General features: G+C 37.5%; 1 protein-coding gene across 2 annotated transcripts in view; it reads right to left on the bottom strand.

Annotated features, from left to right (window-relative positions):
• Positions 1 to 4,932: 4,932 nt before the first annotated feature.
• The window catches only part of anapc1 (anaphase promoting complex subunit 1), a 45,273-nt gene continuing 30,320 nt past the window's right edge, over positions 4,933 to 19,885 (bottom strand). For both annotated transcript variants that reach the window (XM_042010554.1, XM_042010555.1), the window contains exons 44-53: positions 19,832 to 19,885; positions 19,123 to 19,240; positions 15,029 to 15,106; positions 14,832 to 14,899; positions 14,442 to 14,580; positions 13,312 to 13,398; positions 10,876 to 10,971; positions 10,344 to 10,533; positions 6,939 to 7,070; positions 4,933 to 6,115 (exon numbers count right to left, since the gene is read on the bottom strand). The exon at positions 19,832 to 19,885 is cut by the window's right edge and continues 33 nt beyond it. In XM_042010554.1, coding sequence (XP_041866488.1) covers positions 5,967 to 6,115; positions 6,939 to 7,070; positions 10,344 to 10,533; positions 10,876 to 10,971; positions 13,312 to 13,398; positions 14,442 to 14,580; positions 14,832 to 14,899; positions 15,029 to 15,106; positions 19,123 to 19,240; positions 19,832 to 19,885 — 1,111 coding nt within the window. In that variant the 3' untranslated portion in view covers positions 4,933 to 5,966. The remainder of the gene's footprint in view (positions 6,116 to 6,938; positions 7,071 to 10,343; positions 10,534 to 10,875; positions 10,972 to 13,311; positions 13,399 to 14,441; positions 14,581 to 14,831; positions 14,900 to 15,028; positions 15,107 to 19,122; positions 19,241 to 19,831) is intronic.

Here is a 19,885-nt window from a genome sequence, read left to right as displayed (position 1 = left end):
CTGCACCATCCTGAGACTGAGAAATTGCACTGCACACCTTTGTGTTTCAGTCTGGGACATCATGTGAAATCTTGTTTTCCATATGGCACCAGGTCATGCACCAGCAACTAGATATTAACACATCAGCTGTTTTTCAACGTCCACAATGGCGGATTCAGCAAAGAAAACACAAGTGGACATCATCGGAAGAAGTAAGAAAAAGAAAGAGAGAAAGTGACAGAGCAAATGTTAACATGGGACTGACTTTTACTGGCTAGAGAGAGCTCAGCAAAGAGACAGGATGCAAGACAGATGCCAAATTAGCCTTTGTTAGGGGGCGTCAAAGTGTAAAAATCTGCCAAAGTTTAGTAGTGCAGCTTTAATGCAAAAAGTCCATTTAATTTGAGCTGTTTTAACTTCCATACTAACCTTGGAAGCCTGCATTATAGGAATTATGTATGAACATAAAATCAATAGGAAACCTTAGCAAATAACAGTATAAACCAAGCAAATTAAAATGTTAATAGAAATCAAAGTGCAGCATGTTTTGTCATAAAATACTGTATACTACCAACCAGACAGCATTCAGTGAAGACCTTGCTTATATTAGCGAGACAATGAGAAATAAAATTTTGCTTGTATAACAATGGCATGGCACTGTTTTAAAACAGTCTGGCTGCTAAACTAGTTTGCCTGCAGTCCAGATGGTAAATTGTGAGAAACATAAACATTACCTCTCATAGGGTTAGGGTAAAGGCACAGGGTATAATGTCCTTTGTACAAAAAAATGTTATATAATAGCTTGTCAAAAAGACTAAATGTGTCGTAATGGCACTCAATAATCTGTTTAGCTTATGGTCTCACTTGTATAACGTATATGATTAGCAGGTTAGATTGTAGGTTGAGTCCAAGTTTTGACTGATGAGCTTTTACCTAAAATGGGTGTTTAGTTTCGACAGCCTGCATCCACCGCTCATTTGTAACTTCTGATTTCAAAAGACCAAGACAGCAACAGACAAAACAATACACTCGAGGCTTGATTGTTCTGTGTGTCCATAAACCAGTGGGTTTATACAATGTTTAAACAAAGTGGACTGTATCCGCCCATGAACATCCGTTTGGACTCAGTTTGCTTCGTTTTGAGGACAGTCACTTGAGATATGAACAAAAGGACAAAAGAGTGATGGATCAGATAAAATCCACTAAAATAGTCCAAAGATCATCAAAAAAATGTGGCATAGCTCGTTTAGAAAAAATTAATCTTTTTATTTTTTTTTTGACAACACTGTGATATTAGGAAAATATTAACACAATCACACACTCAGAAGCATAACTTGCCTCAGTTTGCAGAACTTATACAGTATTACTCAAACTGTATTTGCCTTAAGATAGAATCTACTTTAGGTGGCATTAACGTTAGAAATGAGATTCAATGACTGTCATCCTCATCTCATCTGATTACAGATTCAGTTTAATAGCACATAAACTGGTTAGTTTCACTGACTCCTGAACTAAATCCCCTTGCAGAATTTTTCATTTCATGCCACATATGCAAGCAACATTTTTGTAAGGGTGAACCATAAACATGTTTTTCTGATAAAGCATGTGAACCCACAAAAAGAATCTGCATCTTGTAGCGCTTCAGAGTCCCTGTTTGTCAGCATGAGGTATTAGTTAGCTTAAAAAAATCTGTTTCCTTTCTTTGCTGTTACTTCAAACGCATGTGGCCCTTTGGCATCACAACAACAGGGATTCAAGAAACTTGAAATACAGTTGTTTAAATGGCCATTAGTGCAGACTCCAGGGCTTTTAAAGCACCTGACTTTGATCATCTAAAAGACACCCAAAGGCTGTTTGAGTTCCTGTTGGCGCTGGATTCCAAGTTTACTGATCAGTGTCATGTGACATTCCCTGGAATGTTTGCTAAGATGCGTTGGCTAAACAGCATGTGTTTCCAGGAAACCACGTGCATTTTATCAGCCAGCTAAATATGCAGCAGGACACTGTAAGACTGGTTATCTAATGTGATGTTTATGTGTATAAATTCCTTGCAAAACTCACTATCAGAAAATTTGATTTGTCTAACTATGGCTATGCTGAGGCCACATTGAGACCTGAACTTTTTAATATGGCACACTTGATCCATCTTAGATACAAAAACAGACATGCAAATTTAGATGTCTGAGCTCTTTTCTTTAGTTTAATTGTAAATCTGTAAATGTGAGTTGCCTAAGTCCATGAAATACCATGTTGACAATCAACTGGAATGTGGGATTTGACCTTGTGTTTTTCAGGCTGTACTACATCTCTGCTTTCTTTTTCTTTTTTTTTAGGGAAAATTTGTGAGTTTGGTACAATGTATTACTTAAAAATTAAATGCAGGTAATTTGAGTAGCTTAAAGAAGAGCTACCTTTATTGAAAACACTGCTTTGTTTGAGATACTTTTTGTTTTTTCATTTTTATTAAATCTAAAAAGAATACATTGCAAGACATAGCTGTCAGTATTTATTCAGTCAAATAATGAAAAAACCACTGAATTATAACTTGATGAATGCGAATTTGCCTGTTTTACATTTATGACTTATTTAAGGATACTACTTGGAAACGAGGCGTATTTCTAAATTTTGCACTTTCTGCACATAAGGATAACAGTTGACCATCAAGCTCAGTCTGCATCAAAGTACGCCTGTATGACAATCATAACGGCATCAGAAACAACCATTCAGGTTCGTTCCCATTTTGATTCAAATTTAGCTAAACTCTGATTGGCGCTCTAAGCAGATGACATCAATGTTTCCCACGAGAAAATGACTGCATGACAGCCAGAACCGTTAAAATGTTGGCACAGAAATGTCCTGTTCATGTAGGGTCCTGTTACGGTAACAAGCTGACTGACTTGGCAGATGTTCAGGTTGGTGTGTGTAATGTCTCTGCAGAGAAATGGATGGAAGAAGTCATTGCTGTTAAGTTGAAGTAAAGTACTGTGTCAAATATTTACCCAAACAATAGCAAATCATGATAAAAGGCAGGAAGTGAGTCAAAACAGATATAACCCTAATGTCTCCCTGTAGAAGAATAAAAGTCCATGCAGCCGTTTTTCTCATTAATAACAAGCCTATGAATCATGTCTGGTTGCTATTTTAGGGCCTTTTTAATGTTAAATCTCTAAATAAAAGACCTGTTTAATACTTTTGTGCAGCAGGAAACACGAGTGTGCTTAAATATGGGTGGACCAGCTAATTTAGTGCCCAGCAGATGCTTCAAAGCCCACAATCTGTCCATACAAATGGAGAACTAGCCTTGGCATGAGTGGGAGCAAACCTAGAGCAGAAAGAAAGGACACTCATCATTAAAACCAGAGTCAGTACAAGTAATGACTGACAAACAAACGTGAACTTTATTTTAGTTTCTAACCATATTTAGTGTAGCTTTGAGATAAAGAAATAAGATTAAAAAGTGCATGAATACATATCACCAGACAGAAGATTTTGACGATAGAGAAAGGAGTTGCTCTGCATGCTGCAGATCTGTGAGGAGGGTGTGGACCACTTGTTTGTTCGGATGTTTTCCATTTGCTCTGGAATGCTCTCAGAGCTGTTGGTTGGAAATGATCTGAGGCTTTAAGCTGAATACACAAAACAGATCCTCCCACACACCAACCACATGACATCAGATTTCCATACTCAGCTGGGCATTATAACCTAAGACTTTATAGTTACTTTAAAGTCCAAGGCAGGAGTTTATAGTGGCTGACATGGAAAAACACAGGCATATTCTGAGCATCAGGAATGTCAAACAGTATTAATAAAAGAAAATTATATAATAAAAAAATGTTTCCAAACTTAAAAAAAAAAAAAACTAGTTATGTAAATGAAAATCTAAAATCTTGATAATTTTTATGCTGTAATATAAAAAAAAAACATCTGTAAACTAGAGATTCCCAAACACTGAGTACTGAGCTGTCAGAGGCTTTAGATGTAACACAGCTGATACAAACATGTTATCCTGGAAGCAAGCATTTGTCTTCCTATTGAAATAAAATGCAAACAGACCGTTTTTTGTATGCAGCTGCATGTGACAGGACATAATCAAGCTAAGAACATCTCTGCATAGATACAAAGCATAACTACTAAAACGAAAACCACACAGAAGACCAAAAGGTATTTGATACAATCATAGTTCACAGTTAAATATTTGAGTCAATCTGAAGGCATCAGTATTTACTACTAGTTTTATTTTTCTTAAAGCGTGTTTTCTATTTTTACATCCCTTTCTCTGGATGAACTGTGACTGCACCTGACAGGAATTTCCACCCCCAGTTTCAGCCACTTCAATTATGCTACTCCATTGGGAATGTCCCCGATCAGTCTAGGGTTTCAAACTTGTTGGCAAAACACAACTTTGCCATTTAATAGTGAAATTGCTTGTTTATTATAACTCTCACCAGCCACTTTACTAGCTACATCTTGCTAGTAATGGGTTGGATGCCCTTTTGCGTACAGAACCACCTTCATCCTCTGGACCAAAGCTCATTTTAAACAAACAGAGAAAACATATTATGCGTCTTCCAGACTAAAGAGAAGAGGGACACTCCAGTTTATCAGTACTCTGCACAAGTTTGCTTCTCTGATGGTGTGGAATATGGAACTGGTGACTAAGACATCTGGAAAAGCACCATCAATGCAGAAAAGTACATTCAGGTTTTAGAGCAGCGTGTGCCCATACGGATATTTTTTTTCCAGTAAAGCATTTGCATATGTCAGTAATAGGATGCTAAACCACATACTGTATCCATTACAACAGCATGGCTTCGTAGAGAAGGCTGAGTGTTGGACAGCGCACATTAAGGAGTCATTTCTACTCCAGCCTTAGACACTGGCCGTTGCCTGTGTCAATGCCTGGGTCAGTTTCAGAGTTTCATTTCAAAGGCATGATTTTGTTTGACCGTAACAGACACAAGCACAAAGCTGAAACAAAGCTTTTTCCCCACAATAACTGAAAGTAGTAAATACAGACTAGTGTATCAGCGTTTCCACACTGGAAGTTGAGGAGAATCCTTTCATGTGGGGAACCAACCGAAACAACACAACAAAGCTGGTTTTGATCCTCAATAAACTTCAAAGGACCTGTATCTTGACCACAGGGATGCAATGCTGCCAACACAACAGCATCTGTGCTAAATAAACAAAACGTGATGGGTAACAGCAAAAAAACTGAGACAGAACTTCTCTCAAGGTTTCAGTGATATAAAAAAAAAACAATTTCCAGTTAATGCAGGATTGTTATATATATTTAAGGTGTAGACATACAAAAGTAGAGGAAACAATAAGGCATCTGTAGTGATGACAGTGGGAACTTGTTGAATGAAGCTCAAGAGTAAAAAAAAAAAAAAAGAAGTTTTACTGGAGAAGATAATTGTTTTATTATCATTTATTGTCATGTGTTGCTCTGCATGTTCTCAGTACAGATGCCTGAGCCTGAAGCCATCAAAAGCAGCGCTGACACTAGTATGACTAGTTTGCCCCATTCATTTTTAATGAGCAGTCACATCTTTTCTTGTTAGTTTAGCCAGTTTGAGAAAAAGTTGCTTACTGTTGGCCTTTTGAGCAACCCTTTCAATAACAATCCCAGTTTGAATTGACTATATCACAAAAATGGCACATCTACTGCATGATCACTGCAGCTTACCATCTTGGTGCTGTAAAAAAATCCTATTTACAATACTATCTTACAAAAAAAATTCATATTTATTCCATTTTCCAGAGGCTGCAAAACAAAGCCTGAATTGTCCAAAGAGTTTTGCTTAGAGGCTGGGCAGTAACCCTGCAGTGATGCACTGACACTGAAGATGTCTAAAAATCAGATTTTGTCACATGCTGCAAATGACGGCTGCTTTTCCAGGTAGAACTGAAAACAACCTGTGCTTGCAGTGTAAACCTTGAACTGCATCTCAGAGTTTCACCAGTCGGCTGACTAGTTCTAAGCATCAAGATGAAAATGCAGGCAGAGAGAATCCCAGCAACGTCTGTGACCCACATGCAGAACCCAGCAGCACAGGTGCTAGCCTCAGCAGGTCTCTCAGAGGGATGCCCAGCTGGCTGCTTCGTGACAATAAATCACCAAATGAGCTGCAGCCTGAGGGAAGAAAAAGAACATTACAGGATTTCTAGTCACCATCACTGGAGCTGCTTTCTGTTGTAGTTTGAAGTTCCTCTGGTGGGAACCTTTTTCTGTAGAAAATTTAATCAATCAATACATTTTCAATGATGAATGAGATAATGGTAAATATTAACTGCGGCTTTAGACACGACTAAAAAATTATGTCTAATGAAATAAAAGTATAATATTGAGATTATGCTCACTATACTAATCTGGAAACATCAACACAGTGCCATGACTATTTATACCACCACTGAGGCTGCGCTGGACTCACTGCAGTCTTCATCCTGAACAGATTCTGTCTACTGAGAAAATGACACTTCTAAACTGCTTAAGTACCTAGTTTCAATATCTTTGTTTAAAATTTCTGGGCTTTCTTTTTTTAGGTTTTTTGTAACATTTAAAATAATTTTACCTTCTTGAGTGTTGATGAACCTTACATAGTACAACCTGCTCACACTCTCACATGAAGCTCTTTCTTTTTAAACGTGCCACTTGTGCAGGAAGAGGTTAAAAAGTCAGGAGGTGCATGACACCCAGCCTGCTAGGTACCTTAACTTCAGTTTTAGCATGTGCCACTGTTTGCAAAGTCAAGAACGGCAAGTTAACTGGTAACAGCCCACAATAAATTGGCAGGGAACATCTATGCAGAAATCAATTTCCAGAAAAACATTTCAGTAAAAGTGTAGAAGAAATAATAGAAAGCTGCATAAAGGAGTTGCATTATTGCTGCTGTGAAGTGTGCTGAGCATTCAGATGTGATGGCAGCTGGTTTTGTTTGAACATGTGTTTGTCTCACCCTCCAGCTGTGTGTGTGTGTTCTTGAGACAGGGGATGGAATGGTACACGAGGAAACAGGCCAGCATGATGGACTGGGCATCCTTAGAAAGTATCTCACCCCTCATGTAGGACCTCAGGACGGAGCTGTTGTCTATAAGCAAAATCACACATAAAGATTATGAGTATTTTGTTTTACCTGAAGGTTTGTCTGTCATTCGAAATTTTCATGCCTGACATGTCTCCTTGACTTACCCTCATTTTAGTCATGGACTCCTTTGCTATAGAGACGTGTTTTATTTGACTGATGATCACTGGCTGCAGTGATGTCAATGTGCTTCAAAAAGACATCACATGCTCTACAAACAATGAGTCAGGTGGCACAAAACAGCTTAAAATGTCAGAGTTTATGAAGAGACTAATATGAGAAGTGGTTTTTCAGTCTTAGCTGCAGGAAATGCACAAAAAAATGAGTGGAAAATATTTACTTTCCCCAAGTGAATACCTGCCTTTTAGCAGAGATTGTATAAATGACTATGATTTGGTCAGAGACAAGGATCCTATGAGGGTGTTGGACAAGTTTTCCCACCAGAACTGCAGCAGTAAACAGCTGTTTTAGAATATGGCAGAAGCTGCTTATTAATGGCAGTGCATGCTAAATATTTCACATTTTTTCAGTATGTAGAGTGGCTGAACAGCACTGATACAGGATGCAGTCAATGCATTCATCTGCTGCCATTGTCATTAGAACATTTTCACTAGAATACTGAAATGTCTGCACTGTGGGACAATTAAAAGAATTATCTTATACATCTTGTGATAGTAAAACAGTGAACGAATACTGCATGCAGCACTGATTTAAATACTTTAATTATCTTCTATGAAGCTATCTCTTTCTAACTAGTAAAAGAAAATAACCTGATTTAAGCCATCATGGCTTCACAGGAATTTATTTCTGCCTACTAGCTGTGCATGCATGCTGGCATGTGTGCAAAAGGGAAACATCTGCATGGTAAATCCAGGGGATTTAACAAACATTCAACATCTTATAAACAGGGGGCCTTAATCAAACTAAAACAAAATATTTCAGAGAATCAAGTTAAAAGACTGCTGTAACTGAAACAGTTCTGCATATTGCTTCATTCATCTAATGTTAAAACATGTAGTTTGTGCATAAAATAGAATAAATCTGTGACTGCAAGAGGATTTTAATCTGTTTCGTGAACAAAATTCCCACAGCACAGACTTCTAAGAAAAAGCATATACAACAAACCAGAAAATAAAAACATCTCAAGGATTTAATTCATGGGTGAGGTCCAGAGAACAGTAACATTCCTGATGCTTGAAGTCAATTTAGTTTCAACATCCATCCAACTATCAGCCAGAAACTAGAAGCTTTACTAAACATTAAAGTGAAAGCAGGTTTGGACTGTTCACATGATCAGTCTGGTCCAACTACTTCACCTGTTTCCCACGGCTTTTGAATGTATTTTTCTGTGAGAATGTGTTTGTGTGTGAAAGATCAGTGATGGAATGCATGTTTGGGTGTATACACAGTCTTGTTTAACCTTGAAACTATGGTACGAATGTGCTACACCCCCTGTACATGAAAACAAGCTGCAGCATATCCAGCTCGCGACACTGCTGCTCAAAAGAACCTCAGTTAACTTTCTGTCACATATTGCGAAGGTAAAAATTGAGGGTAAAATGACTGCTGGCATCTGTCCATCAAGCTGAAACATTGAAATAACTTGGCAGGGAGTCAGCTATGTTTATGATTTAAACACTAAAAGTTGTTGCTGCTTTGAGAGGATCCTGACAACCAGCTGACTGTGCTCAGCTGACAGCTGTCACACGGTATCCTGCTGATTGCACCTCTACATATACTGTAACCCCCACCCCTCACCTACTTTAAGATAAGAATGACAGTCCAAATGTCACTGTTGTTTTATTAGATCATGCATACACTTTCACTGTAATGGAGGGCCGTGGTCAGACTGCACAGAAGTTCTGCAAGATTTGAGTCACTGAACGAGATTTCTGAGTCTCTCTTCAGCATGTTTTATATTGTGTTAACCCTTTGATGCTGTGTCCACCTATTTAAAGCCTGTTTTCTAGGTGTGGATGGTATTTTTAAATTAGCCATTTCATTGGACATATGTGAGTCATCCAATACACTACCACTCACTTAAGAATAAATACACTGTATAACTGTAATATATATAGATACACACACACACACACACACACAAAAACACTGTAATTACCAAAATTGCCTCAGTGATAAACAGAAGATAATGAAAGATATATTTTTTATAGATTATTTACATTAGATAAGATATACAAGATAAGTCAATTAAGATGAAAAATACAGAAAAGCATCTCTGCAGAAGTAAAATAGTTTGTGTGAATAAAAAGTGTCACTTTGTTTTTTGTTTTTTTTTTTATAAATCATGCATCAGAGGGTTAATCTTTCTTAATTGCTACTCTCCTCAGAAACGTAAAAAGAAACATATTCAAGGATAAGCTCTTACAAACACATGCAGTCTGGCTTCACACATTTAAAAAAAAGGTAAATACAATTTTAAAAAAGTAGCAGAAAAATGAATTTTCAGCTCGTCTACTGTGGATAAAGATAAACTGCAGTCATTAAAGAGTAAATATACAGAAAAATATAAGTATTTTAGTGCAACATGACATCATGTGTCATCAAGCACAGCACTGAAACTGCTTACTAACGTGTTGGGCCCCGCTGTGACACCAAAAATAACCTGAACTGTGGTGAGGACAGCTTGGGGTGTGATCGGCTGTGTCTGGTCCAGAAATTAAGCAAATCCTTAGATCAGATTGGACTGGGAGTTGGTGAGTTTTGAGTGAATTTTGAGTTGTGGCAGGTAACTTTATTTTTCCTTTTCCATGTCGCCATGACGCCTGCATGCTTGGTCTGCATAGATTTCAGTACACGCCAAAACTAGAGAAAGATTCCCAGCAGGTTGCTGCTTGTTAGCAGTTATCAGTATTATTCCCTTCTCCTTTTTTTCTTTTTTTTTAATGTTTTGGTTAACAGAAATGTTAATGGGAGCAAATAAAAATTGACTTGTGTCAGTTGAGTCAAGTACACACACTTTGTTTATTCCAGCTGCGTAAAAAACTGATCAGCTTTAAGGATCTGGAGATTAAATTCTTGATCGTCTTGAAGAAAAAAAAAAACTCCTGCATCCTATTTTCCATCATGATATGAACTGATACTCCTGCTTCAGCATAATCTCTGTTATAGATTTCAAAGTTGAAACTTCTTAATTTTTAACTTAAATAACTCAAACTTTTGTACACATTTTGTAATAGATTACTAATCACATTGTCCAAGCACGATTTTATGTGTCCATTTATAACTAATCATCCATCCATCCATCCTCTCGCTCCTCACCTCTGAGCCATTTGTCCAGAGCTACATCCACTGCGTTCTTCATTACTGGCAGAAACTCTGAGGTGAGCAAGGTGTCATGGCGATTAGCAGGACCTCGCAGCATCCTGCTTTCCCACATCTCCACCACCAGACGTAGCTGCCACAAGGAAAAGGTCTCCTGTAGGTCACTGCGACACAAGGCGCCTACAGCCTGACAGATCAAGGCAGAAATATAAATAAAAACACAAAGCCTCTCCGTGTGAGATTTCTTTGTGCAACGTCTATTACAAAATGTCTTTTCAATGGTTTATTGACAGATTATGCTTTTCAGTATAATCATTATGGACCAACTGTACTTCTTTCTGAGCAATGCAAAAACCAAAAGTCAGAATCTCTGGACAAACTAATCTTATTCATCTGATAGAGCTCTCCATAAAATAAGCACAGCTCACAAGTCTGCCAATCCTGTCCAGCACCATAAATAATAACTTTTATTAGGGTAGCATTCAACTATTGGAACTTTGTCCAATGTTACAAGGTTCAAGTGTGTTACCTGCTCAATAGCGATATATGTCGGCATTATCTCTGGACACTCCTGGGTCACACATTCATACAGCATTACAGAAAACAATACCAGAGTGTCTTCTCTCTGTAAAAACAGAAAACCAATGGAGCATGTCTTAATATGATAAAATCAGTGCATACATAATAAAGACTTTCTTAGTTTTCCATCTATTCATACTGTATTCTGATTTAAAGATAACAACCTGTTGCAACATTTTCTAGTTTGATTAATACTGTCTGGTTCCCCTCGATGTATGGTAAGAGTTTGTGTTATTTCCATAGAAATTACCTTCAATTGAGTTATAAACTCTTGTTAAATCAAACCCATTTACAAAAATAAGATGCTCCACTCATTAAAACTCATAAGTAGTTTCAGGATTTCAGGATCTGCATTTATTTTGAAGCTCAAAATAAGGCTTGTACAGGGTTTCGTTTCTTCAGAATACAGCCTTAATTCAGTGCAGTGCAGTGATTAATTTGGAAGCTGTGCGCAGGTTAAAAAATAAATCCAATTTTCTTAAGGTAGTTTATTTATTTTCAAACTTCTCCACAGTTATATCTAGATATGAAGCCATTTCACACTTAGTTAAACAAAACAGACTGGAATAGATTTTGTAATTATCTGGCAGAAAAGATTGCATTTTCAATTTAAAAGTAAAGTCATGTTTACATCCAATATCCAATGGCAGGTGAAGGAATAAATGGAGGCAGAGTTGGTGTGACTGAAGTGGTGAAAATCAGATTAACAGTTCTTAAATTCAATTACAATGTTAAGCTACAATCTGATTAATTTTCTTACATTTCAGTACCTAACTCAAAACTAGTGGCCCCTGCAATCTCGCTGATTAACCCGATGCTTTAATTAAGCACCTTCCTTATACACAGAATAGGAGTCCAGTGACTAATAAGCAAAGGGAGCATCAGTCAAGACAATCTAAATTATTTATTCTAAATCCTTAAAGTGTCTTTGTGTGGAATGTGCTAGTTATGTATATATATATATATATATTCATTCATTATCTACTGCTTAGTCAACTAAGGGTCGCGGTAATTATACATACATATATATAAAAATCATGGAGCTTGACATAATCAAGCCGCTCATGAAACTGACTGGTTTTGAATGTAAGGCTTTAACAACTATTATACAAATGGACATGAAATTTGGACACACACTCAGCATGCACCCTGCAGTTGGAGAACTGATAACCACTATAATGGTCCCCAGCTTTTCATTATGTATATTTTAAAAACTTTAGCTTAAGCATGACTGCTGAGTTTTAGCCTCATTTACATTCTGAGACAAAGTTGGCTTATCATGTTTCTTAAAACACTTTCTACCATATTGAGAATTTGGCATCATTGAGAACATGTTTAAAGACGTATGATTCAAGCTACTGGACCATTTAACACACCTCCTTTCTGCTGCATTTTGTAAACATAAACACAGGCAAGCTGCAAATTATCTTTACTGAAGGACGACATGGGTGGTTGTGTAAATTGTTTCACTGTGTGGTGCAAATTCTTACATAGCTGCTGTTAATTCCATACACATTCAGTACTGCATGTTTCCATGTTTACTAAATGTTTAAAATAATTTCTTTGTTAAATGTTTAGTATTATTTTGTCTGTTTTAAAGACAAAAGTGATTTGCATTTGTTTAAGTGTTAAGTTATAATTTATGTGGAGTGTAATACCTTTAGCAACAACACATGAGGCATTAAAATCTATTATTGTTTGTTTGCTATAGTAGATTTCAGTCAGGATTTATAGCCTAAATGCAGGATACATATAAACATATTAATGGTTTTAGTTTTTAGAAAAACAAACATGTCTGGGTGTTTTCCAAGCTGTCTGAAAGGAAACCATTTCCAGATGCTTATCAGCAGCGATAGCAGCCCCAGACTAAAAATACTGCAAGAATCCTGTTTGGTGTGAACAAATGCTCTATTATGATTACGGTCTGGCAATGTTTGACCTTTAATTATTTAAATACAACACTTTTTTTCCCGTATTGTTTCTAATTACAGAGGTGTGACAAAAACAATAGTTAAATTCCCCTGATATTGTGAGTTCCCCTGAAAAGTTACCAAACTCCCTGGTTTGTTTCTGCCTGGATTACCCCTCTCAAAATTCAATAAAAAGAAGAAACATGGGACATGAGTAAACTTGGTTTTAAAATATCAAGAGAAGAATTGCCTGGCAAAAATTAAAATATGATTCAGGACATCTTAACTTGTGGAAATGACAAAACAACACAATATTTAGGTCTGACAAAGTGGATAGCTGTTAGGGGTTAGGGTTTGAAGCCAGTTGCAGGCTGTCTCAGGCCACCCATGGTGCCAGCATGGCTGCAAGATAATTCAAGTTATATCCCATAACTGCAACAGCAACAGCTGGAAATATTTCTGGGTGTAAAACTCACATGTTTTGTCCCGTCAGTGGTTTTACAGAAGAACTCGGCAAAGGAGATGAGAGCCGGCTCAGAGGTGAAAGTAGAGATGGCTTCAGGCTGCAGAAAAACAGAACCGTGAAGGGAGTAAAGAGTAAAAAAAAAAAAGATTAATAAAAGAGGCAACTAAAGAACTGTATTAGATAATATTATTTGAATGAGAAGGATTTAAAGTAGGGAGAGGAAGGACATTGAGGACAAGTGGAATCAACAATGTACATTTTTCTCTTTCTGGATCTTAAGACATATTGGCAGCACACAATGAAGCCATCAGGAAACCAGTAATAGTCTGTCAGACACAACGGCCTGCTGAACCTGCAGCGACAACCTGCCAAGACTGGACTCAACCGTTCACCGGGGAGGAGGTTGTTTTCTTTTCCACTGACTTCGTTTGATGAACTGATCTGTTTTCAAATCCATGTATTTAAAGAGAATTTTAAAAGCAACCAGCAAAGTAAAACATGGTCAACATTTTATCCTGTTTGGTCTACAGGGCAGCAACCTTCCAGCAGCTACAATAGAGTTTGACAATAATGAAAAACCTCCACGAGAAATGTCAAATCATACAAGTGAACATCTGTTATAAATCCTAGCTACATAAAGACCAGTGTGTGGATGATGAATACTCAATAAAAAAAAAGGCTAATCGAATAGGCAAATAAAAAAATAAATCTACATATAAACTTATCCATAAGCTTATCCAGTAATTGTTAAGACTGAACGCAAGGTAAATTTCAGAGGCAGTTTGTTTGCAAATACATTTTAAAGATTTAAAATAGATTTTTTTTAAGCAAGCTGGGGTGTGGCTGCCTCTGCAGGAACATAGCAAATATTTTGCAGTTGTTGTGCAACATAATCATACAGCATGATGTCATGAATTAGAGAAATAAGACTAAAAATTCCCCCACCTACGTAGGGATGTTGCTTGGTTCATTTGTGGCAAACAAGCACACAATTGAGACCATCTGAAATGTACTACATTTAGCGTGTATGTAGTATTAGAACAAGCCTTTGCTGTCAGATCACTCTGCTCTACAGAGACTCATCTGACCTCTTATGATGGATGTGGTTTTTTGGTGGATATGACATCTTCTTGTGTTTACCTTGAAGGCTCTGACTCCAGAGTTTCTGTGGTTGACGGTTGTAGCCAGCAGGCTCTTCCATCCCTGAGGGTCGTCTTTGTAGGGCAGCTGGCCGGCCCTTAGTTTTACATACAAGACTCCATCTCTGGACAGAATGGACCTGAAGGAGAGACAGATTTTTTTTCATGTCAATCAGTAGTTCAAAACTTCCATTCAGATTTTAATAATCCAATCACATCATTGATTTGTTGATTTTCTAACCAGTAAAAGTGATACTGACAAAAAGTTCAAAATATGCAAAAAATAAATAAGTAAAATTCTGGCTCTGTGAAAAGAGGTTACAGGGTACAAACGAAACCAGCTAAATTAACATTAAATTGAAACCTGCGCTTCACTTTCTTCTATACTTACTTCAGGTGATGCGTTTCTTTGCTGAGATCTATGGATAGTTCCCAGTAGCGTGGACCCTTCACCTTTACCTATAGTTAGCATTTAATTCCAAATCAGAAAATAAAGATATTAAGAAATCAAAATATGCTCATTTAATCTAAAATTATTTAGGATGTCATGAATAATCAGTAGTGTTAACATTTGTATTCAGGCTCTACCCGTTTGAGAAGGTGCAGCTCAGGAAGCATGGTAGGAGCCATCAGTTCTACTGTTGTCTCATTGTACCACTTGGTCCCCTGAAACAATATACACAATATCAAAATGTCTCATATGTAATGCGAAGTGAAGTTGAACTTTGAGTGTTTAAAATATCCTATGGCTGCATTTAGGTGTTGCAACTATCAATCAAAAGACAAAAGCAATCCTGTGGGTTTTGTATATTGTATTTACACATTACAGAGAATTAACAATGAGCATAAAAGACAAGAGAATTACACAGACTGATTCCTATCGACAGCCCTACCCAAGTGTTAACAGAATAAATAAATAAGTGATGAATACATAAATGTTTCTCTTTTAAATCCACAAAGACTCCAGGTACCATTTGCATGTGTGCAGGTAAGCTTGAAACTGTATGATGGATTAAGTCTCAATAAGTTAAATATGAGAACCAGGGTTTCCCCCACATAGGCCAATGTGTGGCACAGCACCACAGATTCCACCCCGCCCCTCCTTGATGCTGCCTCCAGCATAAAATCTGAATATTTTATGTCTTTATTAGCTTTTCTGGTGACCGGTGACACACGCTAACAGCTGATTCGCCCACTCCTCCTCTCCACGCATAATGTACAAGGGCTTTCAAAAGAAAACCCAAAGCAGCAAAATATTTGGCACAGAGAAGACATCTGATAAAATCTGGAGTTTACCAAAGGTTAGTATGATATTCTGTGCTCAAAACGTACGTGCCCAAAAATTTTTGTAACTGAGAAAAGGTATTGTAAGTCTAATGAACTAAACTTTATTAAGCACCCTATAATAATATAATGTTGGTAACCCAGCAAATAATGCCCTTAAGATGAAATGTGGTTTTAGTTGAGATAGGCTACGGTAGGTTATATGTCCGTATTGGGGCATCGCGTCTGTGGGGCATGTGGGTGTTGTTGTGAGTGTTCATATGGTTGGCACCAGGACACTCTAGGCTGCGGTTCAACGATCAACTTTGTAGTCGTATCATCGGACTTGTGGCTGCATGTCTTGGACACTCGGGTGAAGAGAGGGGCGGAGCTGTCAACTGATCACCACCTTGTGGTGAGTTGGCTCAGATGGTGGGGCAGGATGCGGGTCAGGCCTGACAGAACGTGTCTGCTGGGAACGTCTGGCGGAGTCCCCTGTCAGAAAGAGTTTCAACTCCATCTCCAACAGAGCTACAACCATGTCCCGGGTGAGTCATTGGACACTGAGTCCGAGTGGGCTGTGTTCTGTGCCTCTATTGTTAAGGCGGCCAAATGGAGCTGTGGCTGTAAGGTCGTTGGTGCCTGTTGCGGCAGAAATCCCAGATCTTATTGGTGGACACCAGCAGTGAGGGATTCCGTCAAGCTGAAGAAGTCGTCCTATCGGGCCTTTTCGATCTGTGGGACTCCGGAGGCAGCTGATGGGTATCGGTGAGCTAAGCAGAACGTGGCTTTAGCAGTCACTGAGGCAAAAACTCGAGCATAGGAGGAGTTTTGAGAGACCATGGAGAATGACTTCCACACAGCTTCAAGGAGATTCTGGTCTATCATCAGGGCAGCTCAGAAGGGGGAAGCAGAGCTCCATCATCACTATGTACAATGGGGATGGGGGGCTGCTGACCTTGATTTACGATGTTGTGGGTAGTGGAGGGAATACATCGAAGACTTCCTCAATCTCACAAACACATCTTCCAATGACGAAGCAGAGTCAGGGGACCCTGGTGTGGGCGCTCCTATCTCTGGGGCTATGGTCGCTGAGGTGGTAAAAAAAGCTCCTCTGTGGCAGGGTCCCGGGGATGGATTTTTTTTTTTATATTTTCATTATTAGCTTGAGGTTTGCTGAATCTGCTGGTTATAATACAGCCAGATGGATCAGATTTCTAGTGAGAGTGAAACAAGCTGGATGAAACAAGACGACTTCTCTAAATCATTGGCTTATCTGTTAGGAGCCATGAATGTGGTGAAGAAATTTAAAACAGGTTCCGAAATACAAATCAGAGCAGGACTCTTTTCTAAACAAGTGGTTGACAGGTAATGGAAAGGATTTATATGCAGGACCAGGCCTTGAAAAGTTTTGATCAGGGGGTCAGGGGCACTGACCAGGAAAACAGTGGCACAAATGAGAATTTTTTTTTTTTTTCAATTTTTTTTTAAGGCTCAGATTTTAGTAAATAATTTGCTAATTATTACAACTTAAGTGGTCATCAGATATTAAATATGTAAAAAAAATAGCCAATGATATTTTTTAGAGTTTAGAACAGTATCTAAGTGCATTACATGCTGCATTCATGCTGATTAGTTTACACTTAATATTTGATAGCAATTCATTACCCCCCAGCCATGTCTTTCTATGCAGATCAACAGCTCTCTGATGGGAAAATAGGTATTTTGTTAAAACCCCCCTCCCTCACCGGCATCAGGGGAGCTCCACAAATTGCTAACTGATCTGTGAGAAACACTGAGTACTGTAAATATATAATGTATACAAAGGCTGGCACTTTTCTCTCAAAAACAGTAGCATGTTTGCAGCATCAGGTTGAAATTTCTGTTGAGAACGTAATAAAAGTGTCTTGTTGAAGGTGGTGCTAAGTTTTTAAATCTTCAACCCTCCTTTATCTGTGGAAACACTAGAATAGAAATAGCTGAACTTGACACATACGCTATGCAGCTCTAACACAGATCAGTAACTAGTAATAAATAATGAAAGGCTAAAAATGTGAAATTAAAGGTTGATTTATTAATAAATATCATCAAAGGTTACAAAACTTAAAAATAACTATGTGCAAAAAATGAATTAAATAGTTATAAATATGCAACTATTAAAAAAAATAGGACAAAAAAGAAAGTAAGCATGATTAAAAAATGCTTTCATTTTACTATAAATTAAAAATACCCCCAATAATTGTACATCTTAGCAATACTGTTAAAAAATAGCTGAAAGATTGTAAGGAGAAGATCAAATAAATTATTCTAACTAAGCTAACTGAAAGTTGTTCTCTTCACTGGCACATTTACATACAATATGTCACAGAAGTGAGTAAACCCCTTGCATTTTTACAAAATATTTCATTATATCTTTTCATAGGACAACACTATAGAAATTAAACTTTGATATACAGGACACCGAACTGTAAAAACTAAACTTTGAGATTCTGTATTTAAAAGTTCAATTTCTATAGTGTTGTCCGATGAAAAGATATATTGAAATATTAGCAGAAATGTGAGGGGTGTACTCCCTTCTGTGAGATACTGTACATGCTTGTTGTTGCTTTTTCTGAAATAAATGGTATAAAAACATGTAAATGAATCTACATTGATTTAAATGAATTAAGGTCCATTATGAATCACGTTGGCATCATGCATACAGAGTGATGTTTATGTTTCCCTGTACGGGTGACTACGCTGGAAAAGAGAACAATGCTGTAAATTAATGAAATGATCTAACATTAAGCCACAATGACGCACACAAATACGTAGACGCGGTCCTGGCCGACACAAACGGCATGTGTCTTTTTACACTTTGGTTACAATTTTTTAAAAAGGGAAACATAAAAGTGTTTTGCTGGGCATTCAGGGGAATTTCAGTTCCTCGTTTTTAAAACAATAGGAAATTACCCTTAAGTAAGAGACGTTTATTCATTAGGAGAAATATGGCTCATTGCTTTTTCTCTGTAATCTAGCCACTACCAGCATTCTACGTAATAATTTGAAAAGAAAAAAACAAAAACAAACATATTTGTAGTTTTAAAGGCATTAATGTTTGTTATCAAGCTATCAACTACAAAAAGAAAAAATAAACAATAAAATCTATAAGAGAATAAATAATATAAAAATATGTGTGAGGCAATGGTAGATAAAAACATGTAAAAACAAAGTGGGATGAATCCTTTCTTCCTTTTAAAACTGAATAGTGAAAGAAGAAATGTCAGCTTACGACTTTTAGATGTTGTCTTGGCTGATATTTATCATATGTTCTGACTTGCAAGTTTACAAACTGTTTTGAAATCTGCCATAAACTGAGCAAAGAGAGCAGGAAGCTCATTGTTCATTCAGTTTGGTTCATACGTGTCATGTGAACTGACCTTATATGTGACCTCCAAGAGGGCGTAACAAGGCTTCAGGGAGTCCACATCTACAGGAACCAGCAGTCGTGGCTCTGCAGCCAGCACAGCAAGGTGCCGCAGGGCCTGCAAGTGGTAGCTGCAGGAAACAGCAGCAACATACATCACTTCTCATTATTACAATAGAATATGAAACACACACAAATATACAATTACAAACACTTGAAAATACACAGCTTAAGTTAGCATATCAATATCCCTTTACCATTCATTGATTTTACTTTATTTCACATCAAATAGCTCAAGCATGTCACCCTGTATTTAAGAAGCTATGATTCAGCAGATTATTTTCCCCCATCCACCTAGTTTCCAGTAGATGGGAGTCATGATGGTCCATTAACCTCTCACAGGGATTCAATTACAGAAGAATCATTACATATTTTAAATCTTTATGCATCGCAAACTAAAGTGATTAATAATCACTCCTGGCAGTGCATTCATTTAAAAAAAGTTGTTTTGTAAAAAATGAATTGCATTATAACCTCTTAAATGATATTTTGTATTTAAAACAATGTACAAATGTGCTTGTGTGTGCATTTATGAGGAACAACGTTTTTAAATAAGTTTTGCTGAAATCTGCTTGGTTCATCATCAGGCTGGATTTTCCACAAATTAACCAGCTTATTTGTCCTCACACGTTTTTACAGCATTGTGTTTGCATTGGTCTTACCGGTTGTCAGTACTGTGGGCAGGGAAGTGTGGGTACAAGGCACAGAGAAGAGCA

The sequence above is a fragment of the Melanotaenia boesemani genome, chromosome 16, assembly GCF_017639745.1.
Source record: "Melanotaenia boesemani isolate fMelBoe1 chromosome 16, fMelBoe1.pri, whole genome shotgun sequence".
Classification (NCBI taxonomy): Eukaryota; Metazoa; Chordata; class Actinopteri; order Atheriniformes; family Melanotaeniidae; genus Melanotaenia; species Melanotaenia boesemani.
Note: the sequence above shows the minus strand (reverse complement) of the source record. Positions and strands in the feature narration are given on the sequence as shown.